General features: G+C 38.0%; 1 protein-coding gene across 3 annotated transcripts in view; it reads right to left on the minus strand.

The window, feature by feature from the left end:
- The window catches only part of DGKI (diacylglycerol kinase iota), a 586,838-nt gene that overhangs the window by 148,424 nt on the left and 410,970 nt on the right, over nucleotides 1-27,444 (minus strand). For all 3 annotated transcript variants that reach the window (XM_069087305.1, XM_069087306.1, XM_069087304.1), the window contains one exon: nucleotides 21,325-21,425. In XM_069087305.1, the coding sequence (XP_068943406.1) occupies nucleotides 21,325-21,425 (101 nt within the window). The remainder of the gene's footprint in view (nucleotides 1-21,324; nucleotides 21,426-27,444) is intronic.

A 27,444-nucleotide genomic window follows, 5' to 3' on the forward strand; every position in this document is an offset into this window, starting at 1 on the left:
TAAAATAAAATTTCCTAGATCTCTTAGAACCACAAAACAAAACAAAACAAAATCACAAAACAGGTGACCACCAGTTACCTCCTAAATGAAAACCCCAAGTGAAAACTCCCAGGAAAATCATAACCAAATTCCAGGTCAAAGAAAAAAAAAATTATGACAAGTAGCCAGAAGGAAAGGATTCAAGTACTGACAAGTCACACAGTCAGCATCACATATGATTTAGCAGCCATCACTACAAAGGGGTGGAGAACTTGGAATATGATATTCAAGAAGGCAAAGGATAGGAGTTTACAGCCAAGAATAACTTACCCATCAAAACTGAGTATAATGCTATGGGGGAAATGGATATTTAATGAAATTATTACTTCTAAGCATTCCTGGTAAAAAGACCAAAGCTGTAGAGAAACTTTGATATACAAATACAAGAATGAAGAGAAACTTGAAAAGGTAAACATCCATGAACAATGATAAAAACTAAACAAAGATAAAGTGTTTACATTCAAATTTGATAGACGATGCATGTGTCTTCTCTCATCATCAACAAGGTTCATAGAGGGAGTCCAATTAGACAAGACCAGGGAAGGGTTCTTGTTCTGTTCTGATGATTTTAAGAAATGAATGGAAAGAGAGAAGAAGAGGAACACATATGGAAAGAGAAAAGTTTCAGGAAGAAGCCAAAGGACATCCGTATCACTTAATGAACATATATACAAGTAGACATCTGAACAAACTAGGAGAGATGGTGGGAGGGATGCGGCTGACACTGAAACCTCACTCTCATCTCAGTTAGTCAAAATAAGGAAGAATATACACACAGAATTGGGTACAGAAATACATTTTACTCCACAGTGAAATCGAAGGGAAAAAGAAGGGGAGAGGAAATTAGAGGGAATATAGTTTAAGGGAGACATTAGTCCTCAGCAAAACAAATACTAAGGGTATACAAAAATATTTATAGCTCTTTTTGAGACAGCAAAGAGCGAGACTCTGAAGGGATGCCCATAAACTTGGGGAATGGATGAACAAGTTATGGTATATAAATGTGAGAGAATATGAACTGTTATGAACTCTTATTAATGTCATAAACAACCAGGATTCCTGAGGCAAAGGATTCAAAATGCAAAATAAGGCAAATATTTTTTAGGACATTGACCAAACAAGGAGTAATGGATAGAAGTTACAAAGAAAGAAATTTAGATTTAATTGCAGGAAAACCTTCCTAAAAATAGGAGCTGTGCAAAAATGAGTGGACTACCTCAAGAAGGCATGACTTCTGACTCCTTGGAGACCTTCAAGCAGAGGCTGGATGATGACTCATGAGCTACAGTAGAATCAGGATTTCTCTTGTGTATGGGTTGGAACAGATGGCTACTGAGATCCCTTTTCAATTCTCAGATTCTGTGACATCCAGGTCATCTAGTAAAAGCCCCTCATTTTACAGATGAAGATACTGAGGCTGAAGGAAGCAAAGTCATTTGCCCAAGATCACAGAGTTGACAATTATTCACTTGAATAAAGTTCTTCTTACTCAGAACCAGTGCTCTTGCTATTGTGCCCCAATGCCATCTTGATCCCTGGATGAAGTGAATGATCCTTGAGTGCTTTTCTTCATTATTATGTGGAGACTGACATAGGACTGCAACTGTAAATCACTCCCTTTTGCCCACCCTTCAATAACTATGTAAATTTACTACTAAAGATCTTGAGAGAGGTGATTATTTTGCTATTATATTAATAACCAATTATTAAATTAGGATTGAGATTTTTCCTTTCTGTTTCCTCATTCAGGGACCAGTCCCTGTAGGTCATTTTGTTAGTCTCTGAAGGACAATGCTAATAGATAAGATTGCCCAAATCCTCTGGGTACTTGCTCCACAATCTTGGGTGTGAACCCCCACTCAACTAGAAGACCTTATTTCTGTTTAGAGTGTAAACAGAATCTAATCTAGGTGAATTCTTGCCCTTAGGAAATAAGCTCATGTCACTATACTTCCCCCATTGTGGTCTAGGATAACCCAGTTTATGAAGGAGAAAAACAACCAGAATGATCTGGGTAGAGATGGATTCCTTTGTCCAGATTGCTGGAGGAAGCTGAGCTGGATGATCTGGAGGATCTGAAGCATGATCTCCATGGTTTTATCTTTAGTTACCAAGAGAAGCCTCTGACCATCAATTTATTGATTATTTGCTATCCTAATTAATAAATTGATTATTAATTACCCAGAAACTCTATCTCTTGGGCTTTTCATTCATCTCAATTCCTTTTCTGTTCTGTAGCATCAAGCAATATGCCCCCTCCTCCCCAATAAAAAAGACAAGGGAACCAACCGGTCCTGACAGTACAATCATGGGAAACAGAAGATCTAGTTTCCATTTAAGGATCTGTGTAACCTTCAGTAAATCCCTAAACCTCTCTGGCCCTAGAATTCTTCATCTGTAAAATGAGGTGGGTGGACAAGATGACCTTTCTGGTCCCTTAAAGAAATAGTCTATGCTATTTGTTCATAATTCTAAAACTGATTTTTCTCAACATTAGATGTCAACCCCCGGGAATACCAATATTTGACAAAGTCCACATGAAAGAAGTAATGGAATTTATATAAAGCAGAAAATTTCTGGCAGTGTTTTGCACCCTCCAGGATGCTGAAGTCCTTGAAGGTGTCATGTGTTCAACAATGTATCACTGTGGAAGAAAAAGGTTAAGAGTATGATGTGTTACTTTCATTTAATTATCTCCAATTCACTATTGCTGTGTAAGTCCTGCTAAAATCAATTTACAGCTAAACAGTGGCATTTATTTCTTCAAATTCTAAACAAAACAACTTGCAAAGAAATCATTAAGGAAGGTGTGAAGTCTTATAGAGAAAGTCTCTCAGAAACTCAGAGGATTGCAGTGATTGTGATCTGAATTTCAAGTATTTACAGTTTATAATTTAAAAGGTTGCAGAATGGGGCTTTAATACAGTCGTCACTTTGGGGGGGGATGGTAAATAAACAGGGAAGGAATAAGGTGTGACTCAGCATAACTCAGTTTATTTAAAAAAAAAAAAGACTTCCAAAAAGGGAGGTTGAAACATGCAAATCTCAAAGGAGAGGAGCAATCCTAAAGAAAATGATCATCTGTGAATCTTATTAATCATGCTTCTGTTATGTATGTTCAGATAGTTAAAAGGACAGAAATGCATTAGCATGAATTCAGCTGGTGTCAGAAACCTGTATTCACATCTCGAATGACTCTAACCATATACCAGTGTTCTATCTGGTCACTGAGGATTTCCGATCCTCCTTTTCCTCTTCTGTAAAATGGTGGTAATACATTCACTCATGTGCTGATCCCACATGGTGAGCAAGAAAGTATTTTTAAACTATCTGAAGCCTAAAGACCCAAGGGACCCTCTAATTAAATAATTACGACAAATGCCTACCATTTTAAGGATATAATTTGGAAAAGTGCATTCTAATAATCTTCCCAATCAAAAAAAAAAACCTGACCTAACCTTTCCCAATACATCCTTATTATCACCAGTGTCCCTCTTCTCACAGTGGCAAAAATAAGCTTTCACAAAAATGGCATAAGATATAACAACACTTCTCTCCACATATGGTATAGTTTTTCTTGCATTTAATAGCAGCTTGCGATCAAGCCTAAATGAACTTGATTTTACTGTTTCACTTTATACTATGAACACTAGATACAACTGCTTCTAATTAGAACTTCTTGGCTGATAGGAGGAAATCTGTCAGGCAACTGCTCTCCTTGTAATTGCTTGTAATAACAATAAAAAGTGACTCTGACAGTAAACAAAAAGTCCAGTGAAGCTTGTTTCTTCGACAACTATAAAGAGGCATATAAATGGGAGACTGCATGGTACAGTGGATGGAGGGCTAGCCTTGGAGTAAGGAAGACCTTTGTACAGGGAAGGTCTGCCACTGATGCAGACTAGCTACATTACAACGGGTTAGCCACTTAACATCTCTATGACCTCAACTCTTTAAACTATGAAAGGGGAAGGACTTTCCTATACTTCCAAAATCAGCTGCTTACCCGCCAAAATCCAAATTACTATTAAGTTTTATTTTAGATTTTCCTCTTCAATAAGCAAATTTAAGTTTTCAATATTTTGTTATCCATTCTATTCATTCAATGCATATTGCCATTTCTGCTCTTAAAAAGATAACTGCCTTTTTATCTGGGAAAAGATGCTGTATCAGAGAACATTAGCTATTAGGAAGATAACAACTCAAGCAAACCTATAAAAAGAAAGGAAGTTCTCTGGAATCCAACACTTCCAACTCTCCCTTCTTCTTACTTCCCTATTACTATCACAGGTACCCTAATCTTCCTAGTAACTCAGGCTCTCAACCCAAGTGCCATTCTCAACTCATACGCACTCATCCTACGACCCAATCTCTTGCTAAATACTGTTGTTTCCACCATCCCAACATCTTTTTATAGGTCTCCTTCTCTGCCTGGACACATGTTTCACTTGGTGAATTCATCATTCCCCATTGTCTTAACTATCATCTCTCTATGTCGATGAGTCACTCATCTACTTATGCAGCCCTGACCTTCAGACTCCCATATTCAACTGCTTATTAGTCTACTCAAAGTCAATGACCTATAGCCATCTTAAATTCAGCATGTCCAAAACTGAAATCATTATCTTTTCTCACAATCCAAACCCCCTCCCAAACTTCTCCATTACAGTCCAGGGCATCACCATTCTAGAAGTCACTCAGGCTCTCAACAACCCAAATGTCATCCTTGACTATAGTGTCTCACTTCCCAACCCCACCCCATATCCAACCTGTTGCCAAAACCTGTTGATTTTACCTTTCTAATGACAGAATTGTGTGAACCAGACTGATTCCATCTTGTAAAAACGGATTACATTTTGAGACCACCACATTTCAAGACCTAAGTTTCATTTTCCTGTAAATTCCATGCACATGCTAATCATGGGAATGGAGTGACATCCAGTTTCATATTCAGTAAAGTTCACTTGCTATTCATGCCTCTTCCAACTTGGAAAGTCCCTAAACTTTTCTTCAATTAGAAATCAGGCTATCTAATCTTGCAACCTGGTTTACATATGTTTAATTGTGTTCTTTTACTGCATTAAAATCTCTCTCCCCCTGTATTCAGGGTCCAGTGCCAAGCTAAGGAGACCTGGTCTTCATCTGTTATGCAACTGAAATGTATTAATCAACTGATATGCCCAGAAGCTCAAGTCTTTGTTTTCTCAGTTATTTCAGAAGTTCACCCATTACAGTAACATCTTTTGTATATGCGCCCTTCTCTCTGCTGACATGGTAACCACCTGGATGAAGGTCCTTATCACCTCATGCCTGGATTACTACAAGAGCCTGCTGGTTAGTTTTCCTGCCTCAAGTCTCTTCCCCCTCCAGTACACCCTCCACCCGGCTTTCAAACTGATCTTCCCAAAGTGAAGATCTGACCATGCCACCAGCACCATACTCCTCAGCATTCAATCAACTCCTGTGGCTCCCTGTCTCCCCCAGGCTCAAAGTGTAGGAATCTGTTTGGCATTCAAAGCCCTTCATAATCTGACCTCCTCCTACCTTTTCACTCTTCTCATTCCTTATCTCCCCTCACCCAATGTACTCTGACATCCAATGATACTGACTTCCTCGCTGTTCCTCACACAACAAACTCCATCTCTGGACTTTGGGTATTTTTCACAGCTGTCCCTCACGCCTGGAAAACTCCTCCTCATCTCTGCCTCCTGGCTTTCCTCAAGTCCCAACTAAAGTCCCGTATTTTATTAGAAGCCTTTTCTGGTCGTATCTTCTCAATGCTAGTGTCTTCACTCTTTTGTTTATTTTCACTTTATCCTGTATGTATGTATTCTTATATGTGCTGTTTGCATGTTGTCTCCCCCATTAAACGACTGACTTCTTGAGAAAAGGGATTGTCTTTAGGCTTTCTTTGCATCCCCAACACTTGGCACAGTATCTGGCACATGATAAATGTTTGCTGACTGGTGTGGACACTCATCATCTTGTATTTGGATTCTGCAATAACCTTTGAGTTGGTTTCCCTACCTCAAATTTCCCTCACAACAACCCTGGGAGGTAGGCGCTATTATTATCATCCCCATTTTACACAGTTGAGGGAACTGAGGCAGACAAGGGTCAAGTGACTGGCCCAGGGTCACCTAGCTAGTTAAGTGTCTGAGGCCAGATTTTAACTCAGTTCTTTCTGCATTCAGATGCAGCTGTCAGTCTACCATATCTCTCTTAGACTATTCCAATGGAGTATTGTATAGATTCTGGCATTTCCTACTAAGGTGGAAAAATTTCCAATCACAGGGTGGTAAAATCATAGTTTAATTGAATTAAACCATTTCCTCCTTGACAAATAATATAAAGAGAATGTGTCAAAGGACATTTATAGAGTTTAGAATTATCTGCAGAGAAACAGTGCATAAAGATATAAATGCAATAATACTAAAGATGGAGGAAGGGGAAGTAGAATCCAGGATATCATGTGGTAAAGAGCAGAAGGGCTTTGAATGCAAGAGAAATCAGCATAACCTATTTTTATATAAGCCTATTATTCATATTATACTTGAAGGTTTCAAAACATTTTGTAAATGTTATCTCAATGAGACACACACACATACACACAAAGTTTTAAATATGTGCTATTATTATCCCTATTTTACAGATGAGGAAACTGAGGCTAAGAGAAGTAGAATGACTTGTCCAGGCTAGCAGCAGTGTAAGGCAGGATGTGAACTCAGGTTTCCCTTACTCTATATCCAACAATCTATCCACTGTGCCATGTAGCCATACAATCCCATCCCAGCCCCTCAGAGGTAGAGAGAGGAGGTCACTCTACAAAGCTCCTACCAGTATAGACTCCCTTAGATCTAGGGAATTTAGACTTCCATGGCATTTAGGGAGTATAATCGATCTTTAAATTTCAAATTCAATCAAGAAGAATCTTTTTCACATTTTGCATGAGAACACAAAGCATCTTTATTGCTAGTTTAAAATAATATCCACTCTTTACTTCCCAACTTAAGTGTTTATTGATTAGCAGTTCAATCACCACTATATCAAGTGGTTGGAAAAGAAGGGTGGGGTGGGAATCAACTGGTCAGAGACCAACTATCTCCCCCCCACAACACACATTTTCATATTGTCTTATCTTTGTAGATATTGCTTCTCCCAAGTAGAATATATTCTCCTTGAGGGTTTTCATATTAATGCTTGTATCCCTAGTGCTTAGCAAATGCCTAGTACATAGTAAGGAACTTAATAAGTGCTCCTTGAATTTATTGTAATTAACCTCCAGATCACTCTTTCTCCTCTGTATTTGGTTTTCAGTCTTTTTAAACACCCCAATCTGCTGTCTTCAAACTATCTGGTCTTCCAAAACACATTCCTACCCTACCATGTTCTTTGACTCCAATTTACAAAAAGGGTTATACCATAGACCTACCCCCTCTGTCACAGTTCTGCCATCTGGACAACCAAAAAAATAAACACATTGATAGAGTGGTAGTTGCTGTTGATGATGTTGTTGTTCCTTTGATTTTCAAGAATACCTAGAGCCAGGCCGGTTAGATATGTACAATAATGGACAAGTACACCCCTACCCCACCAAAGAAAATCTTCCAGATATAATCTAGATGGTATGAGATAATATATCAGAGGGATCATATTAGGGGATGGAAACTGCAGATTGGGTTGGTGTGAATGAAGGAAAAATTATTTATTACCAGCTTACTATATTCCAGGTACTTTATAAGTATATGAGAGCCCCTAACCTCAAGGAACTGACATCCTAATGGAGCCAGATAATACATAAAGATGACCATAGTGTTGGAAAAGAGGGGAAGGTTGACCTCTTTGAAGGTATGTGTGTGATTTGGAACTGACTTAAAAGTGTAATGGTGGCATGATTCCAGGCAAGATAAGGTGAAAGGTCATCAACTAGAGCCAAGGGTCTCAGAAGTGGGGGCTGCTATGTACTGAACTCAATAAAAGTATTCCACTAGCAATAAAATTAAGGAACTTTTTGCCTTTACATTATCTGAACACTTCAGTTTATCTTGAAGGGACTATTCTTATATACCAAAGGACGGGACTTAACCAGTGAATGGCTACCTCTGTAAGTATTAACTGTCTGGGGAGGCTAGGTGGCACAGTAAGTAGAGCACTGGCCCTTGAGTCAGGAGGATCTGAGTTCAAATCCAGCCTTAAAAACTTAAAACTTACTAGCTGTGTGACCTTGGGCAAGTCACTTATACCCAATTGCCCTGCCCTCCCCCCTCCAAAAAAGGCAAAAAAAAAAAGTATTAACTATCTCAGACACATATACATGACCAAAATGCAATGTCACCCATGGTAAAATCCCTGAATAGAAGTAATTCATGCCTAATGTAAGTTCCTTGAGGATGGTGATAATTCACTAGTTGTTCCTGTTTCCCCAGCACCCTAGCCTAGTGTAATGTGCATTTTAGGACCCTTGATATTTAATGAATTGTGAATATGATCATAGAGGTCTCTGAAGCAACCCATGGAAGGATGACCTGCTTTATCATAAACTGAGTGAGTCCTTTAAATGATAAAAAAGAATTAGATAAAAGAAAAGGGGGAAATTTGTATTGGGATTATTAGCAAAGTCATCTTTGTAACCTTGAAGCAGTATTCTGCAACAAGAAGATCAGTTAGCACATTTCCAATAATAAATCAGTAACTTCTAGAAACTGACCACTTCCTCCCCACAAAACATGCTTTTGAAAAGTCAACTGAATTCAATGACCCATATCTGAAATGAATTTATCTGTCTTAGACCAAGAACAAATGTTCTTCTAACCAACCATAGTGGGATATGGAATGGTATAAAGTCAAGATATGAGTTTAAAGGCATTAGATAAGACCAGAAGAAAGGTGATAGGCTCTCTGTCTCTTTCCTCAAGGTCATTTTTATGTCAGAAAATTGTGAAATCTAGCCTTGAGTATTATGAATAAAGACTTTAGCCAATCCAGATCCCTAGCCACTGAAATAAATGGAAGAAGTGGGGAAATAAAAGTGATGGATGGAAAAGAGAAGGGGACAAAAGCAAAAATTATCCAACACAAAATCCTGGTTCAATGTCAGTCAAAGAAAATAATGACAATAAGAAGGGGGGGTAGGGAAGCTGGGCTTTTGCAGGAATAGTCATTGCCCTTCAGAGAACAGACTGACATAATTTAAATGCCCCCAAAGACATCCAAAATGATATGCCTACCTCCAAGAGAGCAAAGACTAATCTCACTGAATGATTCTATATGTCAAGTTGTTAAATGAGGGGGGGAAATTCAATTTTAGATGAAGCAATCGATAGAATGAAATCATCATTTTAAGGAAAACAGGAAAAGAAAAATGCATTTATACAATTTTAGGATGACCCAGATTATCATACTTGATGTTAGAGACTTAGAAACTCCTTTACAGAGACATGCCAGGAATAAATAACTTAATAGCTTCCCTGTGGTATTCCCATAAAGATGTTTGGTTTTTTTTTAAATTAGTAGAAACACAGACTTTTCCAACTGGAAACATTCATTGAAATGATTTAGACTAAGCATCACATTTTACTGATGAAGAAAATGTAGTTGAGAGAGGTTAAGAGTCTTACCCAAGGTCACAGAGCTAGTTGGCAGCAAAATTTGCTTTCCCAGTTTGCTCTTTGTGTCCTGAGGCAAATGAGTTTCTCATTCAATAAACATTTGTTAAGCACTTACTACATGCCAGGCATTGTGCTAAGCACTGAGGGTACACACACACACATACACACACACACACACACACAGGCAAAAAATATGCAAACAAATATGTAGAAATAAGTTATGTACAGGATAAATGAGAAATAATTAACAAAGGGCAGGTAGTAGAATTAAGGTGGATTGGGAAAGACTTCTAGTGGAAGATGGGATTTAAGTTAATACTTGAAGGAAGTCAGGAAGTGGAGATGAGGAGGGAGAGTGTTCTAAGTGTGATGAACAGTCAAGGAAAATGCCTAGAGTCTAGAGACGGAGTATTTTGTATAGCAGGGAGGCCAGTGTTATTGGATCTCAAAATACATGGCAGGGAGTAATATTTAAGAAGACTGGAAATGTGTGTGTGGGGGGGCAGGTTAAAAGAGCTTTCCCTGCAAAAGCAAACAGAAGATTTTATATTTGATCCTGAAGGCGATGGGGAGCCACTGGAGTCTATTCTTAAACCATGACCTCCAAATCCTCAACATCTCAGTACTTACTCAGGATATCTTCCCTGCACTAGTTACACTCTCTTCCTTCTCCATCTTCACCCCTTTAGTGGACCAGTTCAAGTCCACACTGTCTTCCTTTCTTGAGTTCCTTGTTCCCTTTTACCATGACTAATTTTGCCCTGCCAAGCCTTAGCTTTGGATTACTCCAGTTATCTACTACCTTCAATTTTACAAATGTGTTCCTCAACCAAGTTGGAGAAAATCATGGTTTCATGCTAACTAGGTTCACTACAAATTTGTATTATGCGACCTCAACTGGGCCCTCTCTATGGTAAGGCAATCTTTTTATATTTCCCTAATTAATTCACTATCCTACTCATTACATCAGCTCTTCCAAACATTTTTTATACCTCCTCAAATCTCCCATGACTCCTCCCATCCCCCACTTCTAAGAACCTTGACTCATAATTCACTGAAAAAATTGAGGCCATTTACTACGACTTCCCTCCTCTTCCCTTCTTTTCATGTGAAATGGCTTAGAAGGTTTCCCCCACTATCTTCTCCTTCACCCTGGTCTCAAATGAAATGATGGCCCTTTTCCTTACCAAGGCAAATCCTTCTACATGCACAAGTGATTTTATTACAATCTCATCTTCTCCAGCAGACTGTCCCTTCTATCATCCCCACTCTCTCACTTATCTTCAGTCACTCCTTGTCTACTGATTGCTTCCTGGATGCCTCCATGTCTCCCCCTCCTCAAAAAACCCTCACTTGATCCATCCACTAGCTACCATCCCATACTCCTTTTCCCCTTTGTGGCTGAATTCCTTAAGAAGGCCATCTACAGATCACTCTCCACTTCCTCACATACTTTTTCTTAACTCTTTAGAGTCTGGCTTCTGACCTCATCATTCCATTGATCTCTCCAAAGTTACCATTTTTTATTGACAAATACATATATGACCTTTATTTTTTTTTCAATCCTCATCCTTCTTGACCTCTCTACAGCCTTTGACCCAGAGAATCTCTCTTCTCTCTAAGTTTCTGTGACACTACTGTCTCCTGGTTCTCCTCCTTCTTATCTAACTGCTCCTTCTCAGTTTGCTCTGCTTGACTTTCATCTAAGCTAGGTTATGATTGCTAAAGTGGGTGTCCTCTAAGGCCATATCCTGGCTACTCTTCCTCTTCTATGCAATTTCATGGGGTGATCTCATCAGCTCCCATGGTTTCAATTATTGTCTCTATGCTGATGATTCTCAGATCTATTTATTCAGTCCTAACCTCTCTCCTGACCTTCAGACTCCCACTACCAACTATCTATTAAACATCTCAAACTCGATGTCTCATAGATACCTTAAACTCAACACATTCAAAACTGCACTCATCTTTCTTCCCCAAATTCTCCCCCATTATGAACTTTCCTATAACTGTTGATGGTACCAACATCCTGCCAGTCACCCATATTTGTAACCTAGATGTAATCCTTAACACCTCACTCTCCTCTCACCCGAAAATCCAATCTGTTGTCAGGTCTGTTGATTTTACCTTCATAGCATCTCATGTATATATCCTCTTCTCTCCTTTAACATTGCTACCCCCCTGGTACATGCTTTTATCACCTCATACCTGAACTATCTTACTGGTTGGCCTCCCTGCTTCAAGTTTCTTTCCACACCAGGTCATCCTCCACTCAGCTGCCAAATTAATATTCCTAAAAGTGCAGATCTTATCGTGTCACCTCCATAAAAAATGGAGCTGAAAATAGTCACAGGAGTGTTCTTTAGGAAATCTGATTAATGTTTGGGAAAAGTTTGGTAATATGATATGAAATAGCAAATCAGATGGTCACAAGTAAACAGACAACAGTTCCATTTGCCAAACTAATTGGCCATCAGCAAATCTCTTTCCTCAAATCCTAATTTTTCAGTTTTATTCTATCATGTTTCATCTCAAACAATTTCACTGCTGTTAATCTCTAGGCTTATCTTCAAGGAGACTAGATAAGTATGAATACAAATACAAGGAGAGAGAGAGAGAAAGAGAGAGACAGAGAGAAAGAGACAGAGACAGAGAGATAGAGGGAGGGAGAACTGAGGGAAGGAAAGGGAGAGACAGAGATGCACAAATTTTCTTTTCTTTTCTTTTTTTTTTAAAGCAATTGGGGTTAAGTAATTTGCTCGAGGTTACACGGCCAGGTGTTTCTGGGTGGGTGCTAAGTGTCTGAGCCCGGGATTCGATCTCCAGGTCATTCCACCACTGGAGCCGGTGCTCTTACTCGCTGTGCTACCTGGCTGCCCCCAAAATTCCTTTTTTTTTGCTTTTTGGAGGGCAACTGGGGTTAAGTGACTTGCCCAAGGTCACGTGGCTAGTTTTTTGTGTGTGTGTTAAGTGTCTGAGGTTGGATTTGAACTCAGATCCTCCTGACTTCAGGGCCGGTGCTCTATTCACTGAGCCACCTAGCTGCCCCCACAAATTTTCTATGTCATTAAAATAAGGGAAGGAATAGATGGAAAAGACAAGTAACAGTTTGAAACCTAAGGAATTAATATAATAAATGTGATTAATCTGCATTACTAAATGCAGATTATACTAAATTATACTATATATGTTATATATACTATATATATACTAAATTATACTAAATGATAAATTACAAAACTAAATCAGAATGTGGGATAATTAAAGGTGCGCTGAGTCAAAGATTTCTTGTGTCCCATGAGTTTGCTAAGAAAATTCTGAGGACAAATATTTGCATGACTCATTTAAACCATTTAGAACACTTTTTTTTTTTTAAAGGACCCTGGCTTATTAATGGTGATACTAATTATAATGGATGTTTATCTACTCATTAAAATAGACCCAACAGGACTTCTCTTTAGGGACATGGAGCTATCAATTAATCAAAATTTACTTAAGTAAATGAAAGTATTTTTCCCCTTTGGAAGGAGGTGGAAGGGTACAGACTTGTAATTTTATCTATAAAAAGAATTCACAGGTGTGGAAATTCTCTTCACCTGTGCAGATCAGTACTACTGCTGAGTTCTGCCTGGGAGTTGATTGTTTTGCTCACACAGTTAATATGTGTTAATGACAGGGCTTACCCTATCTTTCTGGATGGAAGGCCAGCCCTCTATCCAAAGGTACACCATGGATGTCTCCCTGGATGAAATACTGGGGCCTAAAACTATTCAAATATTCAGAATCTCACCCATCCCCCTGCAGTTCATTCCAGGTGGTAACATTAAGCTGTAATTACACTGCCTTTTTTTTCTTTCACAATACAAAGAAGATGTAGAAACTTGAGCACCAAAGGTCTTAGCAGAAAAAGGAAATCTGCCTCTACATGAAACTCACCATTCCAAGTTATTAACAACAATTTCTTACTGCAAACAAGCCTTAGAAATAATTTAGGAAAGTCCTCAACTTTAGTGATGAGAAAGTGAGGACTAGAGAAGTATAAGTGATTTGTCCAAGGTCACACAGCTAGTTGAGAAACCAATACCTGAGCCCCCACAGTCACTGCATCAGAGTAAAGTAGCACTCTTTAGAATATACACACTCCTGGTCTGGAGGAAGAAAGGACTGGGGTAAGAACCGTCCTAGGGGAGGAGCACACAGAACAACAGAAAGACCCCTCCATTTGGAATCAGGGCACTTGGGTCTGAATGGTGGCTCAGCTTCACTATACCTGGAAAACTATGGGTAAGGAAGGAAACAGGTATTTATTAAAGTTAAGGGGTTAAGAGAAAACCTCTCTGCACATCAATTTTATCATCTTTAAAATGAAAGGATGAGACTAAATAACCTCCTTTTCAGCTCCAATTATGATGCTCAGAGCCTAAGAGGCAGCTAGGTTTTATCATGGATAGAGGCTAGACCTGGAGTCAGGAAGATCTGAGTTCAAATTCTGATGACTTTGGGCAATTTAAATCCCTGTCAACTTTGGTTTCATCATCTATAAAATAGGAACAATAATAGCACCTACTTCCCAAGGCTGTGAAGATCCAAGTAAAGTGCTTGGCACAATGCCTGAGAGATAGCTGGTGCTTAATAAATATCTGTTTTCTTCCTTCTTTTCCTTTCTGCCCTGTCTCCCTCCCTTTCTTTTTTCCTTCTTTCTTTCCCTTCCTCCTTCCTTCATCCCTCCTTTCTTTCTTTCCTTCCCATCATCCTTCCTTCCTCCCTTCCTCTCTTGCCTCCTTCTTTCCTTAAATGGAGAAAACAAAGAGCAAGAATTCCAAAGAGGACTCCAGAGCCTCCTGTCTTACTTGGCTTCAGACAATGATAAAGGAATAGGGTAACCTCTACCATGCTCTTCAAGAAGGACAGCATGCTTATTCACTACCCTTGACAACATTTTAGCTCCATGCCAAAGACAATTGGGTCCTTTAAAAATACCTCCTTGATTTTGGGCACTAGGGGTGGCATTCTGTAAACCCTTTCTCTTACGCTTCTCCTTCCCCAGGCTCATGCTGAGAAAATACTTCAGGCTGACTAGATTACAAGATTTCCTATGAAAGGGAAGAGTATAGGCACTCTGAAAGTCAAGAAATAGTTGATAATCATTAATAAAAATAATAGCTACCATTTCTATAGTACCTACTATGTGTCAAAGTACTGTGCTAAATGCTTTACAAATATTTTCTCATTTGATCCTCACAACAATCCTGAAATGCAGGTGCTATTGTTATCTCCATTTTACACGTGAAGAAACTGAGGCAAACAGATGTTTATAGTGTCTGAGAGTAGATTTGAACTCAGGTCTTCCCGACTTGAGACCCAGTGTTCTATGTATGTCTGTATGTTTGTATATACACACATATACAATAGAGGTAAATAAGCCTAATAATAATATAATTTTAATTATTTATTGTATATTATACATACTTACAATATAATAATAAATAAATAAATCTGTTCTTAATGCTTAATTATACATTTGTATAGGGGGAAAGAAACATGTTATACCGTGGTTTTTCTCATTTCTCCAGGGGATTGAGCTTCTCTTAATAGGTACTCATCAGGTGGCACCTATACAAAATGCAAGCTTAATGCCTAAAAGGATTTAATTCACTCACTCAATTCAACTTTTGCATCTTTTAACCTAATTTAGTTACAGAAACATCACAATGCATTTTCCAAAATAACAAGACCCACTTGAACACCACAGCTGACTTCAAGTCTTAGTAACGTTGTCTTTCTTTGCTATCAGAAAAACTTAGGAAGAAAGCTATCAGAACAGATTGGGTTTCACACTACTAAAGAGTACCAAAAGTCCTACAGCATATATGTTACAAAAAATAAAATAAAGAGCAAACGGAGCCAAATATTTGTAGCAGAGAAGATAATTGCCAAATTCACACATCAGAGTTCTGCCAAGAGACGAACTGTGAGGCTAATCATTTGTTAGCTAAGTTAAACCTTCATTACTGGTATAAAAATATTGACTAAGCCTGGAATCCCTACTTTAGAAATGCGAGCTATGTGAAAGTCAAGCACATTATGGCAATAAAAGCATATTTTCATTTACTGACAATAATGAAGTGAGAAGACCTAGGTGATTAGGCCTAAAAATATTTTTTTTAGGGCAGCAACATAAAATAAAGCATTAAATCAGGAGTAAGAAAACCTATATTTTAGTCCTCACTACCTCTTATTGCTTGTTTGTGCTTTGGAAAATTATGTAGGTAGGGGGTTTGCTAAGCCTTAGTTTCCCCATCTGTAAAATGGGGATTATGCTTCAGTCATTTCCATTGTGTCTGACTCTTCATGATGCCATTTGAGGCTTTCTTGGCAAAAATACTGGAGTGGTTTGCCATTTCCTTCTCCAGCTTATTTTACTGTTGAGGAAACTCAGGCAAACAGGGTTAAGTGACTTGCACAGGGTCACATAGCTAGTAAGTGTCTGAGGCCAAATTTGAACTCAGAAAGATGAATCTTGTTGATTCCAAGGCTGGTACTCTATGAACTACACCACCTCGCTGCCTGGGGACAACACTACCTGCTCATCTCCTGCTACACGTTTATTGTAAAGTCAGAAAGACAAGCCATGCAAAAATTTTATGGTGAAATTATGATAGGAGCTTCTCAGCCCAAGTTCCTCAAGAACCTAGGAAGAATTTCACCTCCCAGTAAGTCCACATGACTAGAGATCAACTGAAGAAAAATTTAGTAGCATTCTAAAGAAGACTGTTCACTGGTAGCAGCTTTAATTTCTTAATTGGGTTTTTATAGCTTTCTTAATTCTCATAAAGTATGCAGCCAATCAGTAATAGCCCATAACAGAAAATAAGTGATGGAAAGCATGCAATAATTTGGGTTGCAGGAGTTGCTAAAGGTCAGCTTTATTCTGTGGGAAAATATTTTCTCTGCGGTTAGTCTTATCAGAATTTTCTCTGTTGACAGGAAATCTCTGAGATGGTAGAAGCATCTTTTGAGACAGTTATTCTCCTTCATCTTGCTGTTTCCAAGAAAGAATCTGAAGACCTTCTTATACACAACCCTATAACTCCAATTCTTTGGCCTTGAAGGCTACTTTTTTCTGGAGGGTATTACACATGTCAGAATTACAATTTATTGACAATAATAATGATGATAATTCTTTCTTATTTATAATGTTAACACTTGCAATGTTTAACTTGGAGTTGTAAAGAAATTGCAAAATGCTATTCATTATCATAATTATTATTATATAATCATCATTATTGTTACAAACTAAATAACTTACTTTAGTCTTTTGATGTGATATATGTAAAAAAAAATTTACTTGGTATCCCAAACTGACAAAAACTATTCAATTCAGCATGTGATTAGATGTAGCTGAAAATGCTAGATTTGGTGTCAAAAGCCCTAGGTACAAATCCTGGTTCTGACACTTGCTATCTGATAAGAGAATCTTAGATAAGTCACAACCTCTATGGCCTTCAGTCTCTCCATCTGTAAAAGAACTAGGTTAGATTAGAGCATCTCTAAGGTTGTTTCTAGTTCTATATTTTGTGATCCCATGAATATAAATACTATTTGTCTCAGCTTCACATATGTTTGTGTGTCTAACCACACAGTATTGAGATTTAAGAATTAAACAGATCAGAGGTATATTATCCTAAGACAATCATTTTTTCTCATGCTATTGAACTAATTATTTTGTTCATTTCATCCTAGCACTAGAATATTTTTAAAAGATAATATGGCATTTATATCTTATTTCCCTTAGAAGAGATTCAAAAGAAGCCAACTCCTTATTCTTACAACATTCTTTTGTACTGGGAAAATACAGGTATTACCAATTAGCCTCATTTTATATACAGGATTATAGGGGAATTAAGGTTAAGCTTTCATAATTTCAAAAAGTTATTAGGCCCTAAAAATTAAAAAAAATCAATAGGTGATATATAATAGAGATTCATAGGACCATACACAATCCTCTTTTCTGTTCTTTTTTGTGTAAGTAAATGTTCATGTTTATTGATGTTTTCAAGTTCGTAATAATGAAAAAAAGTTATTAGTCACAAAGAAAGAGTATCCTTCTTCACACCCCCTCATTTATACAGGGCACACACACCCAGTTTCTTTACACTTTTTAACAACTCCATACCACTAGCCTGAGAGAATACAGGCACTATCTTCTGTGGTATTGGTCACTGGCTTAAGACAGGGTTGTTTTGTCCATGTCCCTTGAAAATGGTCCTGCTATAGAACTATATCATTCGGCATTAAGCATAAATTGTCCTCACATGGTGGCTTATGGGGGGGGGACTAGCAGCTTCAAGTCTGTGAGAAGGCTTGCCTCACAGACTCTTGCCTAAGCTTTAGTGATCTAAGAACACACCTGTAATAAGAAAAAGATGGGAAAAGAACAGAGGACCAATCAGCTGTGACATTTTGTCTAATTTTCATTAGAACCAGAAAGATTAAGTCTATTAGGACCTACATTAAGGGAACTTGTTGTTCAATGTCACAGAGTAATTCAGTGGCAGAACTGAAAACTTACCACAGCTTCCAAGTACTATTGTAAAACATCCATCGGGAAAATAAGTATTTTTCATAAGAAATGTTTCATGTATCAATAAATCCTTTTAGGAGGAGTTTAAAATCAGATTTTCCCAAAGAATGATTACCTTTTTGCCTAGAATATATCATTTCAAGCTGGGTCAGCAGAGACACACTGAGAGACATAATTCAGTTGAAGGGAACAATTTTCTACTGTCATTGTTACAGCTTTTGCTTTAAAAAAAATCGGTCCCTCTTTGTTTATGCTCCACTGCTTAAGTTTAATAGACTTTCCTCTCCTGCAATTCGCAACCATCATCTTGTGGTTATTCACATCAGCCTAGTGATGAAGACTCTAATTGTTTTAATTAAGTCTGAAATTTACCAGCAGGAGCCAAAGAGGGGAATGTCAAGGCCTAGCCATCTCAATTCTATTGTTTTGAGAGGAAAGCCAGAATGAAAAGGGACTGGAAGGAAGGAGGGGTGGGGAGGAATTGACATAGTATCCACATCTCCCCCTACAGTAAAATAAGCAAAGTAATTAAAAGGCCTGCCATCCTGTAATTACCAGGGAGTCCAGCATTACAGAGGGAACAGGGCCTTTGTTACACAACAAACATTCATGCTTGTAATTTAATATGAACAATGGTCCAGACACAAGAACAAGGCTCTGTTAGACTGATATCACAAACTGCCTGTATGCTGCATTCACTGGGTCATCATCAAGGGCATTTATTTTTTAACCACAGAAAACTAGATTGAAACCCCACATGCAAAGATTAAATGACAGCCCCCACCCGAACCCACTCCCCTGCCATTATGGGTACATTTTTCTTCAGATTTGTACCTTGGGAAATATATTTACCAGTATTCTTTTTCTCTCTTCTTCTTCCCCCACAAACACACACACACACACACACACACACACATGCATTATCTGAAACTGCATTATCTGAAACAATGGATACTTGGTGAACTTGTACCATCTGATAACTATTAAGTCTAACACTTAGTAGACACTTCCAAAATGGTTAGCTGGATTGTCAATCAAAAAAGGGATCACCCACCCATCTTTCACTCTCTTTTCCTTCTTGGTGAATTAAGAATGCTTTGAACTTCCAGGTAGAGGAGGGGCAACTGGTAGCATTCCCTATCTGTCTGCCAAGTGCCCATGAGCACATGACAATCTGTGTTTATTCTTTTCTTATCTTAGGTAAAAGGGTGTTCCAACATGAAAATACTCAGGCAACCTTCTGAGTTCAGGAAATCCAGAAGTCCCTTCAGACATCCCACCATTAACTAGGGGTGGTAGCCATTGTTATTAAATCAATAGTGGCCAATGCAGAGGAAGTACCTGCAGACAGATGTATAAGAACAGCCTTACCAGTGATGGGAAGTAGTGACAGAGGAAATACTTGCTGAGAGATATGGAAACACTCTTCCCCCTCTATCATTGCCAAGGTTGTGAAATGGGAAATTCAAGGATATATGGGTGGTCTAAACTGGTTGGGAATTGGGAATGAAGACGCCTAAGTATGCCTTAGTAGAAAGTGGACAACAAGAAGTACAGGAAGCAAGATCCCTTACAGCAGAAAGAAATGCTACCTAGGGACACTGGAAGGTACTAACGCTAAGAGCACAACAAATAAGAACATTTCAATGGGACTTAATGAGGATCACACAAAGGGAGGAAGGGACTTCCAGTGCCAGGGAATTTTAAGGCATCCCTTTGCCACAAGTGTTCCCTGTACTTGGACCTCACCACCCTTATATTTTAATTTTCATCTGGCTAGTTGATAATCGGAAGCACATTAGGGGATCTCAGAAGTTACTGTGTTAAAAAAAAAAAGCAACAATCATTCATGGTTACTCATAGAAGACTGAGAAAAGAAGGAGGCAACTGACCCTGTAAGAACCATCACACTTGAGTACAAGAGTAGGTTGAGAGAAGTGAGCCTAGAGGGAGAGTACTACTTAATTTAAGCCCTGGTTCTAATCTCATTAATTAGTCCTGTTCACCAAATACAAGTTTGACTCACTTGAAAATCTGACAAATGGCACAATACCCCAATATTTATTAGACCTTCAGCACAATGGATCTCACTATAGCATAGAATTCAAGATAAGGTGGACATATTTTAGACCCTTTCCAAGGTGGCTTAACTGAAAGAAGTGTATACAAATAGTATCTATCTATCTATCTATCTATCTATCTATCTATCTATCTATCTATCTATCTATCTGTCTGTCTGTCCGTCCGTCCGTCCGTCCGTCCATCCATCCATCCATCCATCTATCTATCTATCTATCTATCTATCTATCTATCTATCTATCTATCTATCTATCTATCTATCTATCCATCCATCTATCTGTCTATCTATCTATCCACGTACATGTATGTATATGTGTACATCTACATATATGTATATAATTATATATGCATGTGTATTTGTATAAACGTGTCTATGTATGTGAGTGTGTATGTATGTATGTTTATGTATATGTATATATATAAAAGGAGGTCTATATCATATACAGTTTCATTTACAATAACTAGATTACAACAGTATATGATTGCTAGATTATATTACACATAACAATATATGCAGACATCAGGGCTGAAGACACAGGATGAGGGTAAGGAGGTGGGTTGTGGTAGGGGAGGGTAGTCAGGAGTAAATACATAGCCTTGCACTGTGCCCAGGATTTCTTGTATCTTGCTATACTTTATATTATAACCAATCATTTGCTTTTCTCATTCATGGGGGAACATAAGAGAGACTAAAGCTATAATTAAACCAACGGAACTTACTGTCATATCTATAGAAAACTGATTTCATCCTGCTGATTTCCCTCTCTGGAATATGCATATGAGTGGATACACAAATGTGTATCCACACATATGCATGTATGTACGTATGTGTATATATGTATTTGTATGAGTTTGTGTGTGTACACCCCTATTCAGAGCCTATATTACTGTTCCTTTGTTCCATTATTGTTAAAATTTTGATATACAAGGAATAATGAACCTAACCACAAAATGAAAAAGTGAAGAAAGCTTTAAGTCAGTTGTATGAAGCTCAATGACATACTCTTAACTTACAAGCTTCCCGGAGCTTTTCTTTGTCATAGTGCAAGCCTTCATAGTCTTGTAAACTAATTCTGTTCACTCGGATCCGCAGGCGGTCTGGGACAGAATGGGGACTGCAAAACAAGAAAGGAAATTAGATAGAAATAAATGACTATTTGGAACTGGGGGTTCATGGGCCTCACAATATCCATGTTTTAGTTTTCTCTCAGTGACTGGGGGACAAAGTTTTTGCAAGAATTATTATTTGTTATAACATTTCATTTATCTGGGGTGGGGGAAGGTAGAGGGGGTCTTTTATTTAGCAACCTCGGTTATCTGGGACATAGCTGATAACCAGGAAGTATGCACAAAAGATTTCTGATCAACCAAAAATGAAGCCAGTGCCCATTTATTCTGGCTTTTCATATAATTCTAACAGTGTTACCTGTTTTGACAACCCACTGTGGCAAGAGACCACAGTTGACAACAGAACAATGAAGGAGGAGAAAGAAAAAAAAAACTACAAAAAATTATGCAATAACTTCCAAAGTATAGTCCTCTGTTGACATTTAATGTAGGAGAAACCAGACCTAAATCACTAGCTCCCAAGAATATAATAATCCTGGGTCACAAAGAAAAGATTAGGTTATGTTGACTATATTCTGTTTGAGAAAGTAGGAAAGTATATAGTAAAACAAGTTCAAAAGATCACACAACATAGTTTTTTAAAAGTTTTGGTGATTATGGGCACATATTTCAGTTATTTGGTAAATTCACTTCAATCCCCAAGGAGGTTAAATGAGGGATTACTGCACTTTCTGATAGCCAATTCATCACAGGACATCTGGACCCAGACTTTTTAGATTTTTTCTGGACTTCATTTCCAAAATAGTTATCACATCATTGTATGGATGAGAGATATAACTTAGGTTTCATGACTAACAACATAAATATATGTATTTTCTAATATGAGCTTATACTTTCCCACTGGTCCAGGAATAACATTTATGATGATATTCCTCTAAAAACATTTTTACTGATATTTTTGTTGTTCTACTACCTTTGTTTCCAAATATTGCTCCCCATCAAGCTACCCCCTATAATAAATTTTAAAAGAAAAAAAGTAATTCAGCAAAACCAAACTACACATCAATGAACTGTGACTAGTATTAGTCAATACATATTCATTAAGTGCCTACTATGTTCTAGACATTATACTAAGTGCCGGGGATAACAAAGACAGTCAAAAAAGTTCCTGCTTTCAGAGTCTGAGTCAAAAGCAGGAAATAACATGACAACAAGCATGTACAAACCAGACACATATTGGATCAATTTGAGATAATCACAGAGGGAACACACCAGCATTAAGGAGGAGCAGGGAAAGTGAGAAGGTCAGATTTTAGCTGACACTTAAAGAAAGCTAAGGAAGTCAAGAAGCAAAGACTGGAAGGAAGATCATTCCATGCACAGGAGAAAGCTAGTCAAAACAGGGAGTTAGGTAGTGGAGTGTCCCATACAAAGAATAACAAAGAGGCCAGTGTCGTTGAATTGCAGAATAAGTGGAGATGAATAAAGTATTAGAAGGTGGAAAACAGAGTAAGGGGCCAGGTTATGAAGGGCTTTAAAAACCAACAAATATTTCAATATTTAATCCTGGAGATTATAGAGCATAGCAGTTTATAGAATGAGGGGCCAGAAAGGCAACAGATTAAATATGTGAAAGTAAAAGATGATCACACCTAGGTTTTAGAGATTGGGTGACTTAGAAGATATAGGAAGATCATAGTGCCTTCAACATGAGTAGGGAAGTTATGGAGAGTGGAGGGTTTGGAGGCAGGGTGAGGGAAGATAACGAGTTCTATTTTGAACATATTGAATATTAGATGTCCAATAGGCAATTGGAGATGTGAGACCAGAGGTCTTATACCAGAGTGTGAGGGCTGGATAAAGAGATCTGAGAATCATCCCAATAAAGATGATTATTGAATCCATGGGAGTTGATGAGAATATTCACCAGGTGAAATAAATGGGAGAAAAGGAGCCCATGACAGAACCCTGAAGGACCCATATGGATTCTCATCTTTGGTTGGAAAGGGATGAAATCCAGCAAGGTAAACTGAGAAGAAGCAATCATATAAACAGGAGGAAAAGCAGGAGAAAGCAGCTTTGTAAAATTGTAGAGAGAAAGGAGTATCAAGAAGGTGATGGACAGTGGCAAATGCTATATAGAGAGAGGTCACAAGGGATAAGGATGGAGAAAAGGATGTTAGATTTGGGAGTTAAAATATCATTACTAACTTTTAAGAGGAAATTTTCAGGTGAATGATGAGGTTAGAAGCAGATAGCAGTGGTAAAAAGAGAATGTGAAGAAAGGGAGTGGAGGCACCAATTATAGAAGGCTTTCTCCAATTTAGTCATGAAAATGAGGGACAAAGAAAGGAAGATAACAAGAGGAGATGGATGGATCGAGTGAGGGTTTTGGAGGATGGAGGAGACATGGGCATGTTTGCAGGCAGTAGGAAAGCACTTACTTGACAGGAAAAGAGATTGAAGATAAGTGAGAGAATGGAAATGATAGAGAGGATGATATGTAGAATAAAAGAAGAAATGGGATCACTTGTGAATGTTAAAGGAGTTTGCCTTGATAAGAAGAGCCACTTTTTCAAGTGAGACAAAGGAAAAGGAGGAGATAGCAGCAGAAGGCACCTGCATTATTTAAGAATGGGGAAAGATAGGGGTTGCCAGGTGGCGCAGTGAGTAAGAGCACCGGCCCCAGAGTAGAGAAACCTGGGATCGAATCTGGGCTCAGATACTTAGCACCACACCCAGAAATAACTGGCCATGTAACATTGAGCAAGTTACTTAACCCCAATTGCCCTCCAAAAAGCAAAAAAAAAAAAAAAAAAGCATTGGTGGCGAATGGGATAATGAACTGATTAGAAGAGGTAGAAGAATTGCCTTTCTGCAATGAGAGCCCATTTGGGATTATACAGAAAAAATTTGAAGTGGACCAAGTAAGCACAATTTCCTGATTTTTCTCTAGCTTTATACTTTATTCAGCAACACATGAATGTAGCAACTGGAAGAAATAATCAAAGGTTGGACTTTTGCAACAATATGAGAGGAGGGGCCAAGGGACTCAAGAGTGTAGAGTTAAATTAGTTCACCAAGGATTCAAGATGGAGAAGGGAAGTGAGTATAACCAATATTGGCAATATTACATGTTCATAGTCTACCAACAGTACAATGAAGATAGTAAAGAATTATCTCTTCCACTCTTCTATAGAGCTTAATTCCTTGGTCATTATAATTATGTAGTATTAAATTTCACTATTTTTGTTCTTTCCCTTTACTTTATTGTAATCAGTGTTTCCTGGTTCTACTTCACTCTGTACCAGTTCATCTAAATCTTCCCATAATTCTCTGAATGCTTCATATTCATTAATGATAGGCCTTCTGTCAAGTCTTGGGTTGGGTGCCTTGTGAGGGGGAAAATCACTAAAGAACCTGGGAAGAAGCTTTTCTAGAGGACTATTATATATTTTTTCTAACATTGCAATAAATTTCCATTACATTCTCATACCATTTCCCAGTTCAAAAGAGCCATATATGTTGTTTCTATTTCATTGCTAACACAAAAATCATGCTGAGATTTCATTGGCTCAATGATTTTTATCCAACAAATAATTGCCATCATCCTTCCTAGGTTGTGGAAGAAAAAACAGAATTGTTCAAGGAAAGTAGACAGTAGTATACTAGAATTGTAAACAATATCATTATTTCCTAATTTCCTCCTTGCCTCACACAAACAAAAAATTAGGACTTTAAAAATCCTTTCCAAGCAGGTTCCTCTTTAAAAGAGAAGCATTTCAGAGAATTATATATCTCTGCACAGAGAGAGTTAAATTTTTCTCATTCTTTAATTTTAAAATAACTGAGAGAAGTAAAGCATTTCCTCTATCCCACAGGCACATTTGTGTCCATGAACACAAACGTGCAGGATAACTATGTTCAGATTAATTCCCCTGATAATGCAAAATACCAAAGTATACATCCAGATGCACATTCCAAAGATCAGTGAGTTGAGAGGTGAGAGGGTGGGGAAATAGAGGCATAAACAGGTTTGTAGATAAAGGGAGGACCTGGAGTTAATGGAAGGAGTAGATATGAAGGCACGAGAAAGATGATTGGAGAAAAGGGGATAGAGTGTAGGTGAGTAGTAAGGAATCTGAAGATCAACAAAATGACCACAGGATGTTAACACAAAATTCCAGTTCATGAGGCATCAAAGAACTCTGGTTTCCTCCTTCATCTCATTGCCCAGTAGTTTTACAAAGACAGAAAATTAGCTAATATTTCTACCTGGATTGATCAATCTTTTAGCCCCATCTTCATAGACATTCCTATCACCTCATGGGAAGCAAGGGAAAAAAATGAACCACAGCAAAATAAGCTAGTTAAAGTACGACCTGGGGGTACCTTCTCATTAGCCTGGAAAGGTACAAACTGTTTCTGCTATTTATGCAAGGGTGGGATTTTGCTCAAGCATATCAGATTTAGAAAATGCTGACAGCACTTGAAGTAATTTGGCATCTTAGAAACAAAAGGTCTTAGTGTCTGGTTAGCAAGAATAATTAATTTGAATAGGAAGCTTCTAGATTGGTGGACTGAGGTGAACTTTCCCACCCCATGCTCCCCAGGTGAGGGCATATTTCACACTGCTTACCCCAGAAATGATATGTAATACTTGTCCTAGGTAGAAAAAATCCTTAGTTATAGCTCTGGCTTTATGAGGTAATTTTAAATGGCATATGTCAAAACAAAGAACTCAAATTACTCTCTGTGTATATATGTGTGTATATATATGTATGTATAAGTGCATACATGCATGTATATGCATAAATATTTACACACATGCATGCACATGTATGTATAAACACACATATATGTATGTATTTACATGTTTTGTGTATTTATCATATTATGATATACTATAGAATATAATTATATATTACATATTTTATTTATTTATACACATATTTTCCATATTTTTATATATGTACATGTTCTCTTCCCCCAATGGAAGGAAATATAAGCTCCTTAAGGAGAGGGACTATCATTTTTGTATTTATAATCTGATTAACCAGCACAGTGTCCACACCCATTAGGCACTTAGCAAATGCTAAGTGTTGACTGGTTGATTCAATAAGGGACTGCATTCTCCCTAAGTTTGTGAGGTTATGGCAGCTGAAGGGGATGTGGAGCTCTTACCCTGTAATGAATAGCCTCCTCCTTATTATCATCAGAGCAGGAATCATAGGATATCATGGGCTCTTTGCCGAAGTCCCTGCATTTACAGATGAGGAAACTGAGGTCCATTGAGGAGAACTCAGTTGCCCAAGATCACTTGGGCAGTAAGGACATTATAACACATGGCAGGCTCAGAAGACAATTAGCTGATCAGCAAGGAAGGGGACTAATACTGCTGACTGACCCAGAAGCTGCCATCCAGTTGGCCCCCTTGGCTGAATAATATGCCACCTCTTTTCTTAAACTACATCTCTGAGTGTTAATCCAGGGGTTAAGAATGAGACAAAGATTTTAAAACACAATCTATTAATGTTTTGTTCTGTGTATTTGCTTAAGTGTACTTTTTGGTACAGAGAAACACTCTACTAAGAAGATGGCATATTGGAAAGTGGCATAAATAAAACAGTAAGTAAAACAACAGACACGAAGAAAAGAGAGGATGAGAGAGACAGAGACAGAAAGAGAGAGAGAGAGACAGAGACAGAGACAGGGGGAGATGGAATCTGCTTTTGTGTGTTTTTTGTTGCCATTGCTTTTAATGTAGCTATTTGTCTGGCTCCCAGTGTGCACACCTCTCATCCTAATTCTATCCACTTAGGGATGCCTGCTTCTATTCCTAATCCAATCACTTGTCCATTTGGATCCCACCTCACTTTCTCCCAGTTTCATGCCTCATAAGCAGTATATTAGGGATAAATAAAGAGCCTAGAGGAACTGGAAAACTGGGTTTTATAGAAGCTTGTTGGCAAGGGTTATCTTCCTTTGGCTGAATATTTCTGAGAAGGGGCACTATTCTCACTCTCCATTTAAAATCTGCTAGCTACATTTCTGCAAATGTCTAAC

The sequence above is a fragment of the Petaurus breviceps genome, unplaced genomic scaffold (assembly GCF_028583685.1).
Source record: "Petaurus breviceps papuanus isolate PSGF00001 unplaced genomic scaffold, PetGlider_PUasm1.0 181, whole genome shotgun sequence".
In the NCBI taxonomy this organism is placed as follows: domain Eukaryota; kingdom Metazoa; phylum Chordata; class Mammalia; order Diprotodontia; family Petauridae; genus Petaurus; species Petaurus breviceps.